At 40.6% G+C, this 24,979-nt stretch overlaps 1 protein-coding gene across 31 annotated transcripts in view; it reads left to right on the top strand.

Moving 5' to 3' along the window:
- The window catches only part of NRXN3 (neurexin 3), a 1,392,989-nt gene that overhangs the window by 37,305 nt on the left and 1,330,705 nt on the right, over window positions 1–24,979 (top strand). For all 31 annotated transcript variants that reach the window (XR_014795650.1, XR_014795651.1, XM_084891153.1 and 28 more), the window contains exon 3: window positions 8,709–8,738. Coding sequence is in view for 29 of the 31 variants with exons in the window: in XM_084891153.1 (XP_084747279.1) it covers window positions 8,709–8,738 (30 nt within the window). In the remaining 2 variants the exon portion in view is untranslated. The remainder of the gene's footprint in view (window positions 1–8,708; window positions 8,739–24,979) is intronic.

The raw sequence follows: 24,979 nt of genomic DNA, 5'->3' as shown, positions 1-24,979 counted from the left end.
TAGTCTCAGGCTGTCCTTGGAAAAGGGACCTAATTGTTTGTCCTCACCCTTGCCCTGTCTCCAAAGGGCCACTCAGTCCAGCCCAAGGGACACTTCTAAACCCCAAGTCTGGATGCAGCATCTCACTTGTCTGCCTTGTGTTTATGGGCACAAAGGGTTTGCCCTGGACACTTTCTGCTCAGAGGTAACCTACCCACCATGCAGCATCGACTCACCCAGGAGCTTGTTAGAACAGCAGAATATCAGGCCTCACTCAGACAGATCCCCCAGGGGATGCACATTAACGGTTAAGACACACTGACCTGAAATTCCCAGCACCTCCTCCACTCTGGAGCCAACAGGGCTGTGTGCACTGAGGAAGGTGTAGTCCACCTTGCTAAAGCCCAATTCCTGGTTTTGCTGGGCACAGCATGAAGTACCCACTTTCTGGGTTGATGGGATGTAGTGGGGAGGAAGAGGTTAGGGAAGGGAAAGGGAATGATCATTATTGACCACTTAGTCTGCTCAAGTCACTGTCCAGGCCCTTTCCAAATACAAGTGTAGGTAGCGAGAGGCAAGATAGCTTAGGATAGGGCAGGTCCCACAAGTTGGACTCCCAGGCCAAGTCCAGCCCACTAACTCATTTCTCATGGCTCAGTAAGGGGGTGTGGGTTGTAGAGAAATCCACACTGCTGTGCACCACTGGATTGGAAAGGGTCCTTGGGCTTGGCTCAGCTTCTAGCCAATTTCTAGGCTGGGGCCTGGGAAGAACCCCTGGGCTCCCAGAGCAGTTCTTGAAGAGGAAATGTGTGTAAAGAGCTGCTCCCAGCCTGCCTTCAGCTTTGGCTAACTTAAGAAAGCAGATAGCTGGGCCTTGGGAACTTTTTCTAGGTCTTCTAAAATCTCCTGCTTTATTGTTTTGGCAAGGCAGACTCACTTATGGTATGCTGCTTATAATTCCATCCTGTTTCCCAGTTCCAGAGGGCAAGGTCAGAGATGGAGCAGGAGAAAAAATCATTAGAATTATCCTATAATCTCAGTGGCATAGTACTCACCCATCCTGACCCTGTCAAATGTGTGGGGACTATATTTGTTGCTCCAATGATGAGGGGGCATTGGCAAAATTTAGTAGGAAAGGTCAATGAATGCTAAATGTGCTAGAATGTGGGCGAGGGTTTCATTCAAAGATGTGTTGTCAAAATGCCACTGGTAAGACCCCAAGAGAAACCATTCTAGGTTTTTCCCTTGCACAGGAGGGGAAACAGGCCATGGAACTTCCATATAACTCAGCTAAATCACACAGCTTATTTATGGCCACCATGTAACCCCGCCCCACCTGTAGATCTGCCTAGGGAGGTCTGGAAAGGATTTGGAATGAGCTAGTCAGTTTGTGGGGTTAGGCCTCAAGAGGAGTGAAGGGATGGAATGCAATTGAGAACTAAGGACAGTGACCATTATTTTATAACCTTCATACATTAAGGGAGGTTGGGATGAATGATCTCTTTGTCTGGGTTCCCATGGCACCTGAGGGCATGGGGCTGGTAGAGACATCATCATAATATACTATAGTCAACTATATATTATCCCCCACATGCTCCTCATTGGCTAGTGTGAGCTATTGAAGGACAGGGAGTGTCTTATTTTTTGACAACTTTTCTATGCCTACATCTCCACCACCTGTCATATTATATGTGCTCATGAAGCTTTGTTGTTAGAATCAGCATTTCAGGAATGGAAAGAACCCAAAAGGTTGCCAAGGCTCTCTGTGTACCTAATTTCTGAATCTCTCCTATAAGAGTTTATTTAGACTTGGCTTGAACCCCTTTAGTGATGAGCAACATATTACTCCTTTAGCCATTCCATTCCATTCTGACAGCACTGAGTGTTCACAAGTTCTTCATTATTCCGAGTCACTATAGCTTTCACCACCTGTATTGCTTCCAGCCCTTGGAGACATAGAATAGATCTAATTACACTCCCAGTGTTTGAAGACAGGGCTTTTGTCTTTAAGGATTTTCTTTTCTAAAGTTTAAAGCATCTCCAGTTTCTTTAGGCATCCTATACAAAGGTTTTTTTTTTTGTTTTGTTTTGTTTTATAACCCAGGTCATTGTTCTCTAAAAATGACCTTTTTGGAGGCATTATTTTCAAAGAAGGATGCCCACATCACATATGGTATTATGGATATGTCCCAACCAGTTCATTACAAAGTGGTTTCATTACTTCCTTTTCAGACTCTTTACATCTATTAATGATGACAGCAGGCATCTTAGCATTTTTTTTTTATGACTATAGTATTAAGTTGAACTGCTGCTAAGCTATCCTCTGCCCTTCTTGCACTGTGTAATCAATGTCTTATTTGACTTCAACTTGGGTTCATTCCTTGATTTTGTTCAATTCAGCCCTGAATTTTTAAAATCCAGTATGCCATGATCTATTAGGATATAGTTCTTTCATCTAGCACATCAGGTGTTTCTTTCTGCTTCATGTCATTAGTGATTGAAGAGCTATTTTAGAGAAGTTCATGACAAGTCACAGATCAAAGACTTCTTCTTTGGGAAGATTTTTCTAAAAGTCATAATTGCTGATCCTTTAACCCTTTGAGTAACAAGCATGACTGCCTTCATCTCTCTTCCGTTTATGCTATTTCCATGTGAGAAAACCCTTCTCCCCCTCTAAAGAATTGGAATAGATTGGGAAGATGCTGCCAACATTCTTTCCTCTTCTCTATGGTTATGCCACACAGAAGGTGTTGGTGATTCATGGGTGACACCGGAAGAAATACTTTCTGTTCAATCCAGTCCCCCAGCTATTAGAACAAAGTTGGACATTTTACAAAGGGCTTAATGCTGAGGATGGAACACAGTGGCATGGAAGGGCAAACCTAAAGGCTGGACCTTAGTAGCACCTGTCTTGAAGAATTAGCAACAGGCTCTTTTCTGGAAACCATCATCATCATAATTTCAAATATTCAATTCAACCCCAGTGCTGTGCAAGGTTCATAGGAAAGCCAAAATCACATATGTAGACAGGTGATCTTCCCATGTGAGCTCACGATTGGCATTAGGTGATTCATTGAAGTTTTCTTTAGTGCCTACCTTTTTATGGGTGGTATTAGTTTGAACCATCTAAAATGCTCATTTTGTAAGTAAAAACCAGTCAAATATCAGATGTTTCATATAGCTATTTGACCTCATTGGAGAGTATCATACTTTATAGAAGTATAAAATCTTGGAGTTGGATTGGATTTTTGGTAATTATCTTTCAAAACCCCACTCTGAATCTCTTCTGTGGATCCACTGTTCTTGCAGAATATACTTGCTCCTTTGTTTTGCAGGTGCAATTTCCAAAATTCTTGATGGCATCTCTCATGTCTTTATCTAGCTCCCTCTTATTTGATCTGTGTGTAGCACTTCCTTCAGCCATTCAGCATGTGACCTGTTTTGGAGTCCTTACCATTCTGATTATTCTTTGGATACACCTCACCTGGTTCTTGCCCCTCCTAATACATTGCACCATTCTCTGAACCAAAAACCTAGGTTTAGAACAGTCAGTGTGGAGAAGAGATGGAACTATTGACTTCTTTTTATTCGGGCGGACTTGAGGGTGTTTTGCTTAAGTGCTGGAGTTTACATTTGTCCCTTAAGTTAAATTTCACTTTTGCCCATTCACATCCTTTTGGACCTTGATTCTGATACCTAACAAATTAACTATTCCCCTTAGCTTTAGTTCATCACAACAAGACAGCATGCCATGAGTATTCTCAGGCAAGTCATTGATCAAAATGTTGAACAAGCTCATCCTCGCCTGCAAGCTACTGATGAACCCCTGATAGAACCAGGAGACCAAAGTCCACAATGAAGGCTGGGGAATTGCCTGGGAAGGGCTGGTCTGAGGCATAATTGTGGAAGAGGTGAAGGACCCACCTCTTTCCTTCAAGCATTGTTCTCCCCAACTCCACCCCATCCCCTGTGCCCTCCCTCCTGCCTTCAGTGATCAACTTCCCACATCATGACTGCATTGTCTCTGTCCTTCCTTTACTCTCAAGTCCCTACATCACCCCTATCATTAATGACAGATCTCCATTGGCTTCCTAATGGTCTCACACACAGGACAGTGACAATGATTGAGGAGCTTAAGTGTGTCTTGTGTTCAGATTTCCATTTAATGAGGAAAGTGCCTTAATAACCTCAAGAAATGACCTAGGAATCAAAAGGATTTATGTTTTAGTAGAATCTGGGAATGGAAATTGAGGCTGGGAAGATGGTGGCTGTTTAGAAGGAGCATTCCCCAAGTTCTCATATCATGCTCCACCAGGGTCAGGGATGAAGTCGAATTGATATCCAGGCACTATTTCTGTCCTGAATTCTCTAAGACATGTGTCTTTCCTTCTCTACCAGCACCAAATTAGACAGAATAGTTAGTGTCATGGTTACCATCACAGCCTGGAGAGCCCATCTGTTGGCTTAGAATCCTCACTTCACCTCTTATTAATAGTGTGACTTTGGCTCTAGGCCTTGCTTTGTTTATCTGTAAAATGGAAATTATAGCAATGTCTAGCCCATAGAGTGAGGTTTAATGAGATGACACATAGCCATGCCTTGCCTATAGTACACAGTCAACAAATATTATTAACGTTAGAATTCTTTTTGCCAAGATAACTGAATTTCCTCTCTTTTAGGTGCTTAGCTTAAAATGCCAAAATGTGCATTTCTTCTTCCCCCTTCTCTCTTTTCCAAATTCCTGGTCACCTTACAGAAGTGGTCACTTGTAGCTTCTCTCTTTCTTAGTGCCATCCTCTATCATCCTCACTAGCTCCTTAGTTCCTCCAGAATGAATGTTTTCATTACCTTCTGATTTTTCATAATTACTCTTTTCAAAAGTCCTTGTGGCTTCATAAGAATTCAACATTGGCACTTGGCACTTGCTGTAATTAGTGACATTTAATTTCTGTACTTCAGTGTGGAGAAAGAGATGATATATGTAGATTTTATACTGGCATAAAAGTTACCCCAAATGAAAGAAAAGCCTTGGCAGTTAACTTGCTTTATTCCCCCCCGCCCCCTCCCCCCCCTGAATCTATATTTTCCTCATGAGTGACTTCCTTCCTTCCCTGAAATACTTTCCCCAATTTCCCAGCCAGAGTGAAGGAAGGATGGATATAAAATTATCTGAGGTGGGTGGGATTAGTATAGGTTTGAGGGGGAGACATTATTAGCTTACATGATGAAGGCCTTCACCTTCTGGCCTGGTCCCTGAACATTGCATCTTCCTCTTTTCCATTCCAGTAAATGGCTCCGATTCTCTGCATTAGTCATTCCCATGACAGGCTTCATGATGGCCACAGCCGCTTACAAATGGCTTTGCTTTCATAGCCATTTTCATTCTCCCAAGCTGCAAAAGCAACTAGCTCCGTGGGGATTTTCCCAAAGGATAGCATGCAATTTAGAGGGCCATAGGTATATTTTGCATAAACTTTACATATGATTTACAGTCTGTTCTAAGGCAATTTCAACTTTGTATATCTTACCTACTGGTGAGCTTTTCCCCCTCTTGTTCTTATATGTATGCTGAGAACCTGTGCACCACACAAATACACAGACACAGAGGGGTGGAATATAGCTCTGGAAAGAGTGAGGGGAAGGGTAAAAAATAGCGGACACTTTGAGACTCAGAATGGCCTCTAGATCCAGCTAGGGTATAAGATCTAGATAGAAGATATTTAGTTGCTTTCTAAATTTTTGCAATTATTATTAATTTTTAAAAGTGTTTTGGGATAGAAAGGTGCTAGCAACAGAATTTTAGAAAAGACCTAGAGTCTCTAGAATTTGTAGTTTCCAGTTTTTTTTAAATATATTTTTTATTGATTTTTTTACAGAGAGGAAGAGAGAGGGATAGAGAGTTAGAAACATCGATGTGAGAGAAACATTGATCAGCTGCCTCTTGCTCACCTGCTACTGGGAATGTGCCCACAATCAAGGTACATGCCCTTGACCAGAATCAAACCTGGGACCTTTCAGTCCGCAGGCTGATGCTCTATCCACTGAGCCAAACCGGTTTCGGCTAGTTTCCAGTTCTTAACGCCACAGCTATGAGGATAGGTTTGTACATGAGATGATACTGATATTTCTGTTGTATATTCCTCTTCATGTTCTTTTTTGCTTTATTGCCTGCAACACAAGAGTTCTGACATCAGGATCCCTGATCTACATTCTTGGCCTAATATTTCTATTTAAGATTTTTATAAGTTGAATAATATGAACATTTGATTCCAGTTGCAATGCTGCCACTACATATGTAGCTTAATAAAACCTGCTAAGTACATATTTGAATTTTAAAGACACAGGTGGTGGGTTATTTGCATTTTAAAAGGATTCTTCCTTTTGCAACAGGATTCATTGCAGGGTTCCATTAAATATCCAATGCCTCTTTATTCAATACTGCCTTTATCATACAATTTACTTTAACAAAATTTGAATTATATGCCACTTCAAGGGGTAGCTCTCGAGTTCTAGTAAGTATGGCAATCACTTGGGCAAACCATTTCACATTCAGATCTTTACACCACCTCCTCCCCAAGATTCTGATTCATTAGATTTGGGGTGAAACCCAGATCTTCACTGTCCATAAGCGTCTCCATGTGACTGATGAAGGTGGCCAGTAAAATACACTTTGGGAAATACTACTTTAAAGAAACACATTTGTAGCCCATAAATGGGGCCCCACTGTAGGAGCTTCTCCAGAGCTTTAAATACTCTGACTATCAAGTGTCCTGCTTACTCTTCACTTGGTAAATATTTGAAATATCTATTTGGGTCATATAAAGATTAATCCACCACCTCTCTTCTACTCACTCCTTCTCTCAGCTGCCAATAATCTTTACTCACAGGTACAAAATGTTTGTACTTTTGTTTTTAAATTAAAAGAATATTAATCTCCCAGCTTTATTGAGATAAAGTTAATATATTATACCATATAACTTTAAAGTAAATATGCTGGTTTCATACATTTATAAATTGCAAACTGATTACCAACATAGTTAGCTAACACATCCATCCCATAATTATGATTTCTTTTTGTGGTGAGACCATTTAAGTTTCAAGTCTATCATACAGTATTATTATTATTCTTACATTGTTAACTCTCTGTTTTACTCTTAGGTACTTCTTGAATCTTCCTTATTCTTATCTCTCAATGTTTACAACCCTCCTGTGAATAGTCACCTACTGAATTCACATACCTATTCTGTTCCCCTTCACCTTTCTACATACTTCACCTGCCTTTCCCAGACCTCCCCTCTTAGTGCTCTTGGTCTGGATGCTGAAGGCAATGGCTTGCTCCAGAAATATCAGGCATTTTTAAAGTGATGACTTCCGTCAAAGTTTCTGTTAGCCAAATCTAGGGCCTGTTGTTCTCTCTGTTTACTATCCCCTCCAAATAAAATACCAAAAATTAATTTTTTACAAACAAAACAAATCATGAGAATGACTTGCTTTGGCACAATTCCACTCTTTCATGAATATTAATCCTAGGGCTCGAGAAACGAATGCCAGAAATATGCATTTAAAATATGGTTATAGTTTAATAAAATTTATTTAAAAAATAGACTCCATGACATTTATGGCCTATGTATCCATCTATATATTTAATATACCATTGATCTTTAAAAAGTCAGTTGCTTGACCCATATTTTGCTTCTGATTACTATTCTAAATTGCTAGTAATCTCCAAAAACATTTAGAGATTTCCATACTTCAGAGATTTTTCTCTTTTATTAACCCATATATCCCTAAATTTCACTATGGGTAAAGGTTCTCTGAGTGATCTGGATTTTGTCAAATATCTCCAGTAATAATAAAAGCCATGGAAGAGCAACTAACTGGTACAGTTGCTTATTGGTTGTAAATCTTTTCTTATAATAGATTTATCAGAGTTTATACTTCCCTTGAAGTAATGAGTTCTTAATAACCTTGTTTGACTTCCATGAGAACATAGCCAGAGGTTGTATTCTTTGTATTGGGACTATAGTTCCCTCTTTAACCCATTCAGTGCTGGGCTGGACCTCTCTGATCAAGGGTGAGGGACTTTCCAGGAGAAGATGGTGGTGGAGAAGCAGAGGAGGGTATGACTGTCACTGAGCTAAGAAGAGGGCAATAGGGGACATCAGAACATTGTTTCCTGTTGTCTATGCAGCTCTTGTAAGCAGGAACTCATTTGGTGTGTTCAGTTTTTATAGAAAAGAATGCTGTATCTCAAATGAAAAAAAAAGTTGGATGGTTATCTCTGGATGGTAAGATTATAATTATTTTTTTTTCTTTTCTGAATTTTCCAAAGTTTCTACAGTGACCATGTATTACTATTAAAAGTAACTTAAAAGAAAGAAACCTATTTTGCCTAGCGTCTGGAGTCTCTTTGCCAAGGGACCTCAGCGTTAATAGATTTATCGCAGATCCTGCCTATGGCAGGAAGCAGTGTGGGAGTTCTCATGATGAGGCCCAGAGCAGCTCAGCAAATAGAAGCCTGTCTTAGGCTGCAGAGCTGGTCTTTCTGCCCCACAGCGGGAAGGCAGTCTTAATCCCTCTGCATGCTCTGAAGTGTGTGTGCCACCCCTCTATCCACTCAAGAATTAAGAGAAGATTGCATTGCATTGCATTTGGAATTCTAACTTTGTCTTCTTTCTTTTTTCCTTCTTCCCCTCTCCAAATCCCCCTTTCCCTTCTTCTTCCTCAAGGCCTCTCCCATCTCATGATGAGTGAACAAGGTAGGTGTGTTTTGCTTGTGGTGCTACAGCTGCCCCAATCGCTTGCCTTTGTGCCTTTGGCTGGTGGCTCGGACCCTCATCATCACTGCAGGCCATTTGCTGCCTGTTCCTTCCATCCCAGGCCAGGCTGGCAGCAGAGCCCCTTTTGGTAGGGGCACCTTTCCCAATGCATCGTGGTTTCCCCACCCCCATCGTCTCCTTGGCTTTGCCATTCTGCACATTTGTCATTGGGGTGCTGGCCCTGCAGGGCTGCCTCTGAGAGGGAAGCATGAAACAAGGCATGACGGTGTCGGTAATGGGGGTGAATGAAGCTAATTTCAGAGCAGCAGAGTGTTTAACTTCCTCCTGCTCCTCCCCATGCCCCATGCTGGGGTTAGGGGAGAGGAGCTGGGCTTCTCCCAGAATTCCACTCTGAGGAAGATTTGCTTTCTGCCTTTCCCTCCATCCCTACTGCCCTTTATAATGACTTTCAGCCCCTCGTGGTGAAAGGCAGCCCTTGGGGGTTGACTGTTTTCAGTTTTGTATAAAAGCAAAACCACCAAGAGAACATGCTAATGTCCTCGTGGCAGGATTCTAACTCATTATACACCCTGAAGAAAACTGCATATAAAGATCTGTGAATTCAGCATCTGCAACGTAAAATATTCAAATATGCAGGGAATGAACTGTGCAGGAAATTCAGCTCAGCTAAGCACAGGGTGGGCTGTGAATGAAGCCTTTTCTCCTAAATAAAAATTTTCCACATTATCAGCCTAAATCAGGATTTGAGAACTAAGCCTACTTAAAACTGTCTTTTCCTTTGCTGTTCAATTGCTACTATTGTGTTCCTTCTGAGACTTGGGATGATTGCAAGATTGGGCTACCTGCCTTGCCCTGACACGGAAAGACTGTACTTTAATCTCTCTTCTGTTTTTCCCCTCCAAAATACACATGGGGCTCAGTGCCCATTTGGGGGACCAAAGAAAAGGGGAAGGAAGGGTGTTTCCTTGTTCTGTTTTTCTTCATCTTTTGACAAAGGTGGGACAGCACTGAAGAGTTTCTCCATCTCTCCTCCGACCCTTACTCCCTTACATTGGATCCATCACATAGTGCTGCCACAAAGGGGAATCTGATCAGATCCTGCAACCACCCAGGGCTGAGAAAGAAATTTATGGTGTCCAGGTAGCTGCAGAGGTAGACAGTGAAGGGCATCCTAAATGATAAGGCATGTTGAGAAGGAAGCACACTTTCCCAATAGAAGTGCATCCTCTAGACCTGAACCAAGATCCATGATATGGACTCTGAATTTTTCAATGAAGACACTGTCTGGTATAGAGCAGGTGTCAAAGAGCAGAGCTGGAGGGAGGAGGTCATGCAAATTTTCAGGTGTTACATGAAGCTCTGGAAGAGGATGGGATGAAGCCTCTTCTCGTAGGTGACATTATCTGCCTTTAAGGCAAAGTTATCTACCAATCACAGATCACTGTGAAATGGGTATGAGTGGGGGATGCACTGAAGTTGACCTAGTGGTTAGGCAGTTTGAGAAAGGTAAGCACAGCTCTACTGAGTGGGTGGAGCTGAGCTCTATGAATTGCTGGAATCCTCTGGCCTAATTTTGATAAGTTACACTAGAAAAAGCAGACCCCCAGAGTTCTGATGAGAAAACCCCCTTTTATGTTCTCTCACAGGTAATCCCAGCTGCCCTTTAGGGGTCCTACCAGCTTTTATAGTGGCTTAGAGTCTGAGTGCATCTTATGACTGATGCCATAGGATGGAGCCTTGGCAAATAGGACAGGCTGGTGGGGACTTCTTTAATCTTAGTTAGGCTTGTTTCAGACCCACTAATGTAGCACAGGTATTTTGGAGGGCTAACTCCCAATGACGGTATGGTATGAAACGCATGTGGGGAACCTCTTTTGCCAACCTTGCCCAGTTTCCATTCACTATTGATCTTGGGCACCCAGATTGATGTGTGCCTGAGTAAAGAACTCAGGCCTACTCATGTGAACATAGTCTGGGGGTTAAGTCAGGTATCTTCTAGAAAAAGAGTCTTTAGGCAGTAAAATAGTGACAGACACCCATTTGTGAATTCCTCTTTAGAAAGGTTTTCATGAAAGGAAGCAGAATTCTTCTGGGTGGGCAGAGCCACTGAGATTTTAAGTTGCAATTTGGCAGTTTAATCTTCTTTTTAGAAGGTCTTTTAACTACTTTTCTCCTCCTCTCATTCTCCCCCCATCCCACTCCCATTTCTCAGTCTCTTGTCTGTGTTTGCCCTGTGATGGTTAACTAAGAAACCAATTCTATTCTCCACCAATACTCCGTGCATTGTCCTTGTCATTTTCCCTTCAACGTGAAAGAGATTTCTGTATGGTACCCTTGGAGTCTCCAGACTTTGTTTTTGATGTAAATAAATATGTGTGGAAATACGTTGTGTGTGCAACCTCCATACATGTATGTTACACTCTTGATCCTCATGATCCTATTAATGTTGGGAAAATACAGCAGAACTCAGCTTCTCTGAGACTTTCCCTAGCCAATTTTAGATTGGTTAATTGTGTGGGATTTCACATACATGTGGTGGGCGATTTCACATACATGTGGCTGTGCAGTGCTTGTGCATGCAAACGTGGTCCTGTTTCCAAGGATGGGACAAGGGATACTAATGGGAAAAAGCTTAAACATGCCGCAGATGGAAGGAGGTCTCATTGTTATGGCTTGTTTAAGCTTCATATTGTGGATTTGTTTTGTGCTACCTTCTCAGAATGTTGTTGTGCTGTTGCTGTTACTGTTTTGTTATGTGTGTTACATTTCTTTGTGTTGTTTGCAGTGTCCTGATGTTTTGCTCTCCCTGCTCTCTCTTTTTCTCTCTCTTGCCTCCTCCATGGTGGATACCATGCTTAATTGGACCTTCCACTTCATTTCTGTAGGTAGAAGTAAAGGTAGTGATCATTTTTTTTATCATTATAATAATCTGCCTTCTGAAATATTCATGTATCCAAGGGGAATTGTTGATTCTGATGAATACGGTCCAGATGATAACTTAGTGCTTTTAACAACTAAAAAGCAAAGCAAAACAAACAAACAAAAAACCCAAAGCCAATGCTATCATTTCCCTTCAGTGCACTTCATGTTGGATGGTTGTGACTGTTCCCAGTTGGCCCAATTCCTTCTAAATCCAGGAGCCATATCCATTATGGCATCCTGGTTCTTGAAGGAATGGGAGACTCTGATAGTGGGTGTGCATGTGAAGAAGATGTACTCTACTTAATGCAGGATATTCTATTAATCAATAAACATAATGGAGAGAATGAGGAGACGTGAAACGATGTACCATTGTTTCCATTACTGCTGAATTTGGGGGATAACATCAGTGAGGGAAGGATGCTACATAAGAAAGGGAAGTGGGTTGGTGAATAACTTGAAATATTATCTAATGTAAAATCCAGGGGTACTTATTTTTGCCTGTATTTTGGGGAATGGAAATTTACTGATGGGGATGATATGCTAAGATTGGTGGGACTGAGATTGTAGAAGAACACAGGAGAGGCAATGCATCGTAAGGAGAAAGAGATAATACTGGATTTGAACTCACAGAGCCAACCTTTTGCAAGGTAGGTGGTGGGTGTGGGGGGCGGGGGGGGGGAGAGAAAGGAGAGGGCCTGAGCAGACAGGCTGCTCCAATGCCCTTTCAGCACTTCCTACTTGGGGTAGCACAGCTCACTCATCCATTCTTAATCAAAGCTGTCAGAGACCTGAGCCCAGAGCACCTGGATCGCCCTCTCAAATTGGATTAGCAGTTCAGGAGTGAAGGGAGAAATTAATTGATACATTATAAATATATATCTGCATTGGTTCGCCCCTCTTCCTGACCAACTCTGCAGCCCCCGTGTCTGCGAAGCTGGGTGCTCCTGCTTTCTGCCGAGATTGGCTGGTAAGAGAAGCAGGAAATGAGAATTCTGGCAGGACGTTGAAGAAAGAGAGGTTGACAGGTTATTGAACATGATGATTTGATGACTAGCCTGTGGACTGGCCGTCTCTTATTTGAGTTTCCTGCTTTTGTGGACTTTTTAAAATTTTGTATGGTTACCTCGGAAGCATCTCAGTCCTTTCACTTTGGCTTAGTTGACTTACTGCTCTTTTTTTATTTTTATATATTTTTTAAAAATATATATCTTTAAAAATATATTTTATTGATTTTTTACAGAGAGGAAGGAGAGAGGGATAGAGAGTTAGAAACATTGATGAGAGAGACATCGATCAGCTGCCTCTTGCACACCTCCTACTGGGGATGTGCCGCAACCAAGGTACATGCCCTTGACTGGAATCGATCCTGGGACCCTTGAGTCCACAGGCCAATGCTCTATCCACTGAGCCAAACTGGTTTTGGCAACTTACTGCTCTTTTTATGTGAATCATGGTTGGGTTCATTCTCAGAAATCTGTTGTGGGGACCCTTGCCCCAGCTTGAGCTTGGTACCTTTTGAAAGGAGGTGAGAAAGGGGGATGAGGAGGAGGAATAATGATTGAAAAGGTACATATGGACAACCTAGAAGCCTCAGGTTTAGCAGAGTAGAGAGGTCATTCTTTAAGACTCAAGCCTCCTAGGTCCCCCAGACTTTGTGCTTCTTTTATAAAGTACCTTGAAACAGAATTACTCATGTGTTTCAGTCATGTAAAGCTGCCTTGAAACAGAATTACTCATGTGTTTCAGTCACCCCCACCTCCCTAAAGGACAGAGGCTGAGTCTTGGCCAGCTCTGTCACCACACCACCCTTAGATCAGTACTTTGTCCAGAGTTGTATACCAACCCCTGCCTCTTGCTGCTAGCCTTATCACCCCAACCAACTGAGCGAAGGAGCCCCCAGGGGTCATGGAGTGAGGTCATATGTTCTGTCACCAGTCCCCTCTTCCTCCCAGGCCTCAACTTGGCCTGTATGTACAAGTGACAGAGAGAAATGGCTGCTGATTACCCCAGAATAAAAGTGGGAAAGGTCTTTGGATTTATTCTTAGCAGCTTGTCAGAGAAAAAGAGTGCCTCAGACTCTGTCATTGTTTAAAGCTATCACGAAACAGTAAACTTGCATTGGAAGAAATTATGAAATTCACAGCATATTTAGGCTACAACAATAAGCACCACATTGACAAGACCATTGGGTTGCATTGAGCCAAAAACAAATGTGGCTTTACCATAAGTGGCTGACCAAAGGAGTTATTCAGCAGCCAGCTGTGGTCAGCTTTTTATTTATTTTTTTTAATCTGATTTTTTTTTCAGCCTGTGTATAAGTGTCTAGAATGTGTTTTGACCTCCCTGCCGCTTTTCTTGTTAATTTGGAGATTGCCCATTCTGGGTTGGGTTACCAAATAATTTCTCTTGAAACTGAACTTGGAGTAGGTGTTGAAGACTCAAATGTTTTCAGGGGCCTAATAGGTATCATCAAGAAGCAGATCCGGCCATAACTGGTTTGGCTCAGTGGATAGAGCATTGGCCTGCGGACTCAAGAGTCCCAAGTTCGATTCCAGACAAGGGCGTGTACCTTGGTTTTCGGCACATCCTACTGGGGATGTGCCGAAGGCAGCTCATAGATGTTTCTCTCTCATCAATGTTTCTAACCCTCTATCCCTCTCCTTCCTCTCTATAAAAAAATCAATAAAATATATTAAAAAAGAAGCAGATCCCATCCTTAGAAAAATCCTAGTGTAAGAGAAGCAATAGGGAGTAGTGGGAACTGTGGCAAAGTGGAAATCAGAAAGCCTGTCAAAGGCAGCAGCAGCCTCTACTCTGCTCCAACTGATGACTGCCATGAAAGAATGCATGCCCAGTGTCACCAGGTCCTCAAGAGGAGCCCAGAATTGGATTTTAAAAATAAAAATGTCAGCTCATGGCATCTTTCTGTCTCTGTATGAATATATAAATATACATATGTGCACATCAGTGCACACAAAGGCACGCACACACACACACAAATGGTTTGGCCAGTGAACCACAAGTTTTTGCCCTTTGGCTTAAGGAGAAGTGTGATGTAAAATATTCCTTCAAGACTTCTGGCTGAATGTTAATAGTGGGAGGTAGTCACTAGCGCATGCTTGATTAAGTTTCTCTTTGCTCATAGTAGTGGCCAGGGCACTAGGAATCCGTCCTGCCTTTGGCATTAATTCCAGGGAGCCCGATCCATGTGTTGGGTGAAAGTTTTGTAAAGCAAGGGAAGGTATCAGAATGTTGAGAATGACTAGCAAGAGAAGTAACTGACAACAATTGCCAAGAACTAGCACTATTTTTGAGTAGTAAGGGTGGCTGGGGGTATTTAATTCTTTTTTCTTTTGCTCTATAGAACTGTCTATTTACTGGACTAGTTAGTATTGAACCTGAGATCTCCTTTAATCCTTCAGAATTTAGAAATCCCTTCTGACTTATTTATTATAGTTTTCCCCATGTAGATTTGACTATTGGCTATCCAAAACTGAACTAGTCAACATTGGCCATATGGGAAAGAGATAATCAAGCTACACGAACTTGAACATGATTTTATGTAGATTTTATTTTGCTGTTTAATGACATTTAAAAAGTTGATTTGAGGAGTTGAACCCTCTCTTGTCCCTGCTAGGTCTTGAGAGCCTTGCAAATAAGTTGCTGCTTTGATAGCCAACTGTTTATGCAAATTAGTAAAGGCAATGCCAGTTACTAATTATGAAAATAAACTCATCTGTGCTCTATAAATATCCAATTATAATGAAATAGGGGCAATATTACATCTCCATCTCTTGCCTCATCTGTTTTTCACCCACCACTGATTTGTCCTCTTGACAATGAATAAATTCACTTTGTTTCTTAAAGAAGCCTGTTTTCCATGTTTTTTTCCCCTCCTTCTAATGTCTTGAAAGTCTGCAGGGGGAAAATAAGATTTATTTTAAACATAACTATAATTGCCCGATTTTAGCAACTCTGTGTTTCTGACAGTGATGTTTCTAAAATGGTGCTTTAAAAATATGAAAAGTGTTCTTTCTCCTTTTCCTTGTTTAGAAATTTTTGTTGGACACCAAAGACATGTTTTTTAGAACAGCTGTTTCTTAGAACATTTTTTTCAAAATGTGTGAATGTGAAGAGTAGGTTTATTAATAAAATGTACTATGGATCAATGGATGTTTCAATTAAATTCTAGTTGACAATACATAAAAGAAAGCATTTCTCAGATTTCTAAGCACCATATTTATCTCCAACACAATTATCATTTGGATTTATTGATTACACACAGACTATATATATATATATATCTATATATATATATATACACACACATATATATAATAAAATATTTTCTTCTCAAGGGTGAATAGTGATCTACTTGAACAGACTCTTATAGGAGCTATACTTTTCAACTATAGATTTCTATGTACACATATAAATTTTGATAGCACCTACAAGTAAAGGATGTTTTGGATTAAATTGTATTATCTTTATGACACATCTCATTTATAAAGAATTGAAAACATTAGCAAGGTGGAAAAGTATTTATTAGGAGAACAAGCCAAGTGTATTTCCTTATGTGCTAAAGCTTGTTTACACCATGGTCTGCTTCTCAGGTATGCAGGATGGTGGATGTGTATCTGGGTATAGGTACATTTTGTCCAAATACATATTCATAAGTTTACACTAGTTGAGTATGTTTTCACGTGTGGCTTCCATCTCTAGTGCCCTGGAAATAATACATTCTGAGGCTATATGCATCTGAATTCAGCAGACCATCAGCTTTCACATTAGAAAGCAATGTTTATTCAGCACTGAACAAATATTGACGGAGAGCCAAGCGCTAGGTGTTCAGGACACAGGCTGACCAAGCCATGATGAACCAGCCTTCTAACACCTTGCTGACAGTTCATAGGAGTATGGCAAAGGCTTTCAAATAGCACTAGCCACCTCTCCTTCTAATGTCTCAGCTAAGTTCTGTTTTCAACTTATTAGTACATATGCAGTTTTAAAATTAATTGTATTAATTTGTTTTAAAGAGAAACTATCAGGTAATAATTCGATTAGTCAAATCACTTACCCATTCAATTTATTTGTTCATTTACTTGTTTGTTTATTGAGGGCTAACACACACTGTGTAAAGTGTATAAAATCCACACACATATGCGGGCAGCTTAAAGATTTGTAACCTATATATACCCATACATACAGAATGAGGTAATCAGTGTACCCATTACCCCCATGAGGTTCTGCCATGCCCCTTTCTGCCATTTATCTTTAATAAACACATTTATTCTCCCCACTCCCTACAAAACGATGTGTATCCATGTAGTAATCAGCAGGCAGACACCAGATCAGTTTCATTTTCAGTGATAGGATTAACTTCAAGAGAAACAGAAGCATTGTGGGGTCCATTGTATGTGCATAGAGGCAAAAATTTTGCCCTTTGGTGCGGTGTAGCTTGGCCCTGTTTTTGAAGATGTTCAGGTTTCCCTCTGCACAAAGAGAATAGATAATTGATATCATTGGGTTTCTCTCTCTCTCTCTTTTTTTCCTAAGGCATTTAGTGGCAAGTACAACAGCAGAAATAGAAAAGACCATATGCTTTGTAAGAAGCCAGACTAATAACACTTTCTGATGGACGTCTGATTTTTAAAAGTGCCGCATCTTTCATTAAAATTTACATGCAAAGTAAGGGCAGGCGTGGTGACATGAAAGCTAATGCAACTTCCACATCTTGACATAATAACAATCACAAGAAACTGGAGATCCCAGATGGCAGCTTGGCCTTTGCCATCCTTTTAATAAGCTACTAAACTGCTAATTATTTCACTCTTTTGGGCAAGTTAATTTACTGTTGACTCTTAAAGAGATACTGCTCTTTTTTCACCACACGCCATAAAAAACAGAGCCCTTTCACCTGGAGCTGTGACAAGTGCTTCTGTGCAGGTTGGAAGCGTTCCAGCCGATTGTAACAATGACAGCAAGCATTGGGGTGGAACATGTTGCTTAGTAAACAGTGTTTTTCTTTGTGTGTGTGGATTTTTTGAATATAGGAAAATTTAAAAAATTCATTTGGCTTCAGATCCTATGTGTGTGTGTGTGTGTGTGTGTGTGTGTGTGTGTGTGTGTGTGTAAGAGCAATAGATCAATACAGAGAGAAGGTTTGAAATTTGGAGCCTATTTAATAGTGAAAGAACAGCTGCTTTGAAATGGTTGCTAATTTGGACAATTAATGCTGTTTTGTGAGTGTGTTATTTTCTGTGATCGCGGTTACGAGGGATGATGGCGTGTAATAGCTCGTTTCCTAGGCTTTATGGTAATGCAGCATCGTAAAGACCCCAGGGCTGGAAGAGAACCAGGTCCCGTGTTGTGGAGCCCTTTTAGGTGAAAGCCTGCTTTTTTCTCCTGTACTTTGACTTCCTCGGGATGATTTTATATTTTAGCACAGACACAGATTATTAAGTGAGGGATGTGCAAGGGGGCTTGGCTGCATCAGGAGTGGGTGTTGGGAAAAGAACCTTGTTTGCGATGAGCTGACTGACAATCAAAATATTTACTTAAAGATAAGCTAATGACTCTGCCTGGCAAATGACTGCAGATCCATTACTGAAATGAGAGTCAATACTTTGCCTTGATACTATCCAAAAATAAATGGAAAACCCCAAATACTAGTGTGTATGTGTGTGTGCATTATACTTCTCCCAGGACAAGATACAATGTGTATCAAACAACAAAGGTAGAAAAAGCTCTGGACCCATTTTCTTGAAATATGTATACTGAACTTAGTGTTGCTACTGTGATCAGTTGCTCCTTGATGTTGCTGCTAAGAGTTATTAAATGGCTTAAAACATGCACTGAAAAACACATTCTCCAATTTTTGATGGTATCTCTGAACATGAAATTGATAATGTGAGTTTTGTAGTCTATTGTCATAGCTTGTGTGCTATGCAGTTGATGGGAGGACTGTGGAACTCAAATACTAACCATTTACTTATTCAAATCTAGAGGAACTGAAGAAGTTTTTAATATTATATTGCTTTAAAACTAATGTATCATCTGATTTCAAAATGGCTCCAAGGAAAAATATAAATGAGGGTGAATTTAGAGAAGTTTGTCATCTTTCAGAATCTGATATTATATAGCATGCTTAGCCAGATTGCCATCTTCTGAATGAATTTTGAGAAATGCTAATAATGTTTCAAGAAAAAAAGGTACTGGGTAAAGTAAGTCCTCAAAACGCACATTTAAAACAAATTAAACAGATTTTTAAACCATAGGACCATTCAGAGCCTTTGTTATGACAATGCAAATTATGAATCTCTAAGAAAGAAAATGTAGTTTTCAAAGTTACCCAAATTTATTTCATGCGGACCCCTCCCCCCCGGGACCCCTCTTTGTGTGTGTGTGTGTGTGTGTGTGTGTGTGTGTGTGTGTGTGTGTGTACTTTACATCTTGGATGAGAATAGCTGGAATTAAAACTAGTGTTCAGTTGAGAGATTTTGGACAAGATAATTCTGAAGTCTTCTCCAAGTCCAATATAAGTTGTAATGTCAGTAGAATTTGAAAGAGGCTTTTGGATTGCCTTCACTCAAGAATCCTTTTAATTACATTTTCTGTGTTGATTGGGAGTAGTTTTTTAGATGGGGTAGTTTCAATGGGGAAATTACTGCTTCCTGGTAAAATGTGTAACACAGATGTTAAAGGAACTGCAGTTTTAAAGACACTAGTCTTGTTGAAACACTTCCAGTTTGTATTACCTAAGTACTTATGGATATCCCATAGAGTGTATGCACGTAACGCTTGGGAAAATGGCCTGTGGAACTCTAGGAAGAGCTGATCTCAGCTGATCTCAGATGAAGATGAGAAAAGCACTAGGAACTTTAAATCTTATTTGCTTAGAATTTGGGAGCAGCCATTGCGATCACTCCTCCACTGTCTGCCTAAGGGCATTCATTCTATTGCTCCGGGGGTTTGGCTCTCACTGGCTCTTCTTCCGGACCCTGAACATGTAGGTGAAATAAATTCCTCCTGGAAAGAATTACTTGTGCTTTGTTTAGAAATCATTGGGTCAGCTGTGAGCTTTCTCTTTGCAAGGCCGAGGACTTTGTCCTATTTATGTGCTGTTCATTCAGTATGAAGTGGTGGCCATTGATCCATCTGTAGTAGACCATTTGCTTGGGGCTATTAATCTGGTCTCTGGAGATGTAGTTTGCTGAGCCAGCCATACTCTCCCTCATTTTCCCAAGTGACCAATAATGGTCATTTACAAAGGCCTTGGCCAGAATTGTTATGGGTGAGGTTTCAAGTTCTAAAGGAATTGATGCATGTGGCCATTGAGCCTGAAAAACCAGATATCCAGGTGTGAATTACTCAAATGCAGGGATCAAAGTTGGGAATAATTAGAGCGCAGAGGTAAACGTCAGAAGAGGTCCTTCAGGGTGCATGGTGGATGGAAGCACTGATATGAGTGCCTGACACTTGCAAGCATTTTTAACCTTGTTCAGCCTCATTATCCTAGAAAGTAAAATGGGAACAGCAATACTATCCACTTCACAGGGCTACTGGGAGGAGCCATCGAGACAACGTATATGGAAGGCTCGTGCTAGAACTTGGATCTACTATAAAGAAACATTAGTTATCATCATCACAAGTACATCTTGTCAATATTACCAGAGGTCTGGGAACTTTGAACAAAGTAACCCTTTCAGCTTCCCATGTCTTTTACCTGTACTAGTAAAATGCCTACATGGTAGGTTTGTCTGGGCAATAATTGATATCACGCTGGTGAATGTGCTGTGCAAATTAAAATGGCACAATACGACGCTAAGGAATTAGTGGTCCATGAGAATATAAGGTCCATAAAATCACAGGCGACATCTGTGCTATTCACCGTGCTATCCCCAGTGCCTGTAACAGTGCCTGCCTCGGAGTGGAAATGGCTCAGTACATGCTTGTTGAATGGGCACTAGGACTCACTGAGCCAATAACTCTTAGTGGAATTCAGTAACACTGACAGCCCACGCCTCCCTGAAATCCCATTATACTTTAAGTAGAAAGGCTTTAGGCACCTCCATCGCAAGAGGGAACAATTGGCCTCTTCCCTCAGAGCCTCCCACAATAACCAAAAGTAATCCTGATAAAACCTGTTTGTTCTTTAGGTCTTTGATGGATGTCTTTGCTCTTTTTGTGTGCACAAAGAGCTCTGGGATTTCCTTATATTACTTGATGAAACTATATGAACCATGCGGACAACACAAATATTGAACTCAGAGTTCTGTTTTAAAAAGTCCTGATTTGCTTCCCCAAATCTTAGAAGTATATAATTTAAGAGCTCAAAGAGAACTTAGAATTCTATTAGTCTAGGGGTGGGGAATGTCCAGCCCGTGGGCAGTAAGGCCTACAAAATCATTTGGCCTGGCCCTGCCTAATATACTTCTGAGTTAATTCAATGTTTGACCAAATAGAGCAGGCTAATTTTTTTAGTTGATAATTTTGTATGACCCAAGAATGATGTTGTAAATATCCAAATGGCTCTTGGCAGAAGAAAGGTTCCCACCCCTGCTTTAGACCCTCCCACAGTAAATTTGTGGATGACAAAACCTATGAGAGGGCATAAGTGCGGTGTTTATCGCTACACTGATAATTTGTAGCGATGTTGGGATTGGACCCAAACCTTCTAATGCTCCTTTCTTTCCCCTCCCATCAAGTTGCCTCTAAGATGCAACGAAGTTGCCTCAGTGATCTTCACTGGGAGAGTAGCATTTGTTATAGGCTGCTGAGATCATTATGGAAATATCCTGGAAGTATCAGAGTTCTGGAAATATCAGAGTTTAATGAATTTGAAACAAGGTTGTCTCTTAAATAACCTAACTGCCCCAAGAAACTGATCCAAAACCAGATTTGAAATTGTCAGTCAGTTCCACTGACTTTCAGGATTGGATAATGCTCTATATCACTTCTGGACGCTGTCCCCTGCTTTGTCTTGGCTGAAGTAAGATGGTGACACCCATTGACTTGCAAAAGCTTTTAAACCCATTTTTTTTTTTTAATTTTTACTATCCCATGTTGACAGTTTATAAGAGGGGATGCCTGTGAAGAAATTCACTTGGGACTGATTTTCAAACTGTTGCTTACTAGTTTCCCCACATCCTTTAAGAATAGTTTAGTAATTTTATTTACATTTTTGTTTTTACTAAAAAGGAAAATTCATTTTTTTCTCAAGTAAGAACTATTTGTCTGTAAGCTAATGTTTTCGTTTTCTTTCAAAAACAAATTTGTCTGATGGTTTAAATGTAGTGCCCTTTTATTAGGCACCTTTGGGGGATGTCTGTCAGCCATAAAATCAGTTCTTAAATTGTTACAAAACAGCCTTCCTTCAGACTGTTTTGATCACAAGGGCTCTCAAGTGTCAAAGTCATTTGGAGAACTGGATAGATAAATGCAGGGGCACTAAGCTTTTTTTTCCAGGGTAGAATAAAATGTGTTTTCTACTGTGTGTTCAGCTTTGATCAGGATTTGTTAAAAGGAAAAAAAAAAAAGAAAGGCAGTGATATTAAATATTTACAAGAGCGATTTAGTTGTATTATCTTGTGCTCTATATCTCTGTGTAATAGTGAAATCAGCTCCTGTCGAAATAAATGCCATGAAACCAGTGGCAGTGTGAAGGTCACTGCCTAGGCAAGGTTAAAGTAATTTGTGTGAATAATGATTTTTGTCAACTTTCCAGATCCCTTCCTGTTTTTGTCGGCTTCCCTCCAAAAATAATAGGAAAAAAATACATTTAAGGATTCACAAGCTCACTCTCCCTTGCATTCTTTATGCCCTTTCTGGCCAACTGGGTCCCTGAAAGCCTTTTATGCATTTTTGTTTCATCCATTTGGAGGATAGAGACAGGACTGCTCTCCCTGGAGGGGGATGGTTGCATTTCTGCTTACTGGCTTTTTCTGCTGGCCCTTGATTGCACCTTTTCTTTCTTGAGAAAGGTCTACCTAGTCTGAAAGGATTCTTCAATTTCTCTACCAGTTCCTCCTCTGCCCAAGGCAAATATTATTTTAAAACTTTATTTTCTGTATTACTCTAAAGAAATATCTGAATGACTGCATGGCTTTCTCCCCATTTTCATAGACAGGAAGACAGAAGTTCAAGGTTATAAAACTAGTGACAAAACTGGTAACGCAAGCAAGATCAGCTTAGTTTTGCCTGTCCTCAAAGTCTAGACTGATTTTACATGACGTATCACTTCAGTTAATTTTGCTGAACCTCAGTTTCCTCTTCTATAAAGTGTGTGTGGGGTAATAATACATTATTATAGTGTACTAGAGGCCCAATACACAAAATTCCTGCAAGGGGCTTGGCCCTCTCGGCGGTGGCTTGCCTTGGCCCTTGCAGCCCCGGCTTCATCTGAAAGGTTGTCCAATAGGATGTCCAGAAGGTCTTTCGGCTGTCTGGTCTAATTGGCATATTACGCTTTTATTATTATAGATTCCTAATAAGACATATAAGTAATATTGCATATAATATAGTGTAAATAATACATTAGTTTACTTTTGGTTAACTTGAGAAGTAAATGAACCAACGCATGTTAGTCTGGCTTTTGCTACAGTTTTAATGAGTAATATCTTCCCCCCACTGTTGACAGTAACAATAAAGTATAATTGAATTTAATAAGGATTGAGCACAAGGGATCCACAAAATGAATAAAAACCAGTTTTTGTTCTTAAAGCAGAGCTCACAATATAGTTGGAAGAAAACACCTACATAAAGAATTCCAAAAGCTATTTATATAGTTTCTTTCTTTTCTTGGGCTTTGTCTGTACCAAATGCTACTTAAAACATGAGAGCCTTTTTCTAGAGATAAGTAGTTTCCTGTGGGGTTGGGATTATACTGATGTTGCTGTGGCAGCTACTTGTGGCTTGTTTCCTAATGAATTGTGTTTACTGGATGCGAAAGCCCAGAGAGAGGTTGGGAAACAGGATAAAAATGAGGTATAGGATAGCTACTAGGACAAGGAATTCCCAAATCCCGGTGGCTTAATGCTAACAAAAGTTTTGGAAGAGAGAGAGAGAGAGAGAGAGAGAGAGAGAGAGAGAGAGAGAGAGAGAGAGAGAGAGAGAGAGAGAGAGAAAATGAGCAATTGGAGGATTGTTGTGTACTTTTTTAAGGGTCAAGCCTGGAAGTAGTGTGTGCCACTTACTATTAGCCCAAACTCAGTTACATGTTCTCATCTAATTGCAAAGGAGGTGGGAAATGTAATCTATCAGTGTGTCCAGGAGGAAAGGGAATGGGGTATGGTGGACACCATGACAGTCTGTCCCAATGGGTATGTTGTATTGTATTCATCATCCTGTGTCATGCTGATAATCTTCTCTAGCTTACCTTTGCTCAACCAAACAAACATAGTCATTATACATTAATTTTTGTTGTATTTTTTGTTTTCAGACTTAATCTCTTGCATCCATAAACCAAAAGCTGGAAGCATGGTTGGGATCTTAGCCTAAGTTGATGAAGTGAGACCAAATGCCTGATTCAATAGGATTTTATTTTATTCTGATCACTGCAAACCCCCCTTCCCCCTTTCATCACCTAACAAGGGACACCACTGGTTAAGAGAATTTTCTTGTTGCATTAAGACAATTAATAGGAGTTATATTTAATAGGTCTGCTTATTATTTGTGCCTGACTTGGGGACAATTAAATAAAAACAACCCACTTTAGTTTTTAGATTTTTGAGATGCCCCCCTCCCTGTAAAGCTGCTCCTTCATTCCCCATAGAGAGTGAGCAGACGGCCACATTGTACTTCCGGAATGGATGTCAGAGTGTGGATAATTTCAGGCTTGTGATTTTTTTTTTCTCTCTCCTATTTTATTTGCCTCTTTTTGTGTCTTTGTGTGCAAGTCTGTGATTACTATTGAGTTTTTCCCTAAATGCCAGCAATTATCTCACAGGTGGAGGGATTAGAAAAGAGCTGGGAGAATTGCACTGGGATTAGAATAAAAGCTCCCCCAACCCCCTTTAAATACAGTGAAGGAGGGAGTGCAGCCTTGGAGGGGTAGGCAGAATGGGGGTGGGGTGGGCAGTTTGCTTCTGATATTTAAATCCTTAGATGGAGGGAAGGAAGAAACTTCAGGTAAAAGAAAGAGGGAGTGGGAACCTAAACTAGTTTGGGGTTATTATTTCAGAGGGTTGGGCATGCCCCGGAAGGCATTATCCAGCCCCCTTTCTTGTGGGGGACAGGGAGGTGCTGAGATTTTTTTTTTTGAGGGGGGAGAGGGGAAGAGGGAGGAGTTGGGGAGGAAG

Source organism: Pipistrellus hanaki, assembly GCF_964339955.1.
Source record: "Pipistrellus hanaki genome assembly, chromosome: 1".
Classification (NCBI taxonomy): Eukaryota; Metazoa; Chordata; class Mammalia; order Chiroptera; family Vespertilionidae; genus Pipistrellus; species Pipistrellus hanaki.
Note: the sequence above shows the minus strand (reverse complement) of the source record. Positions and strands in the feature narration are given on the sequence as shown.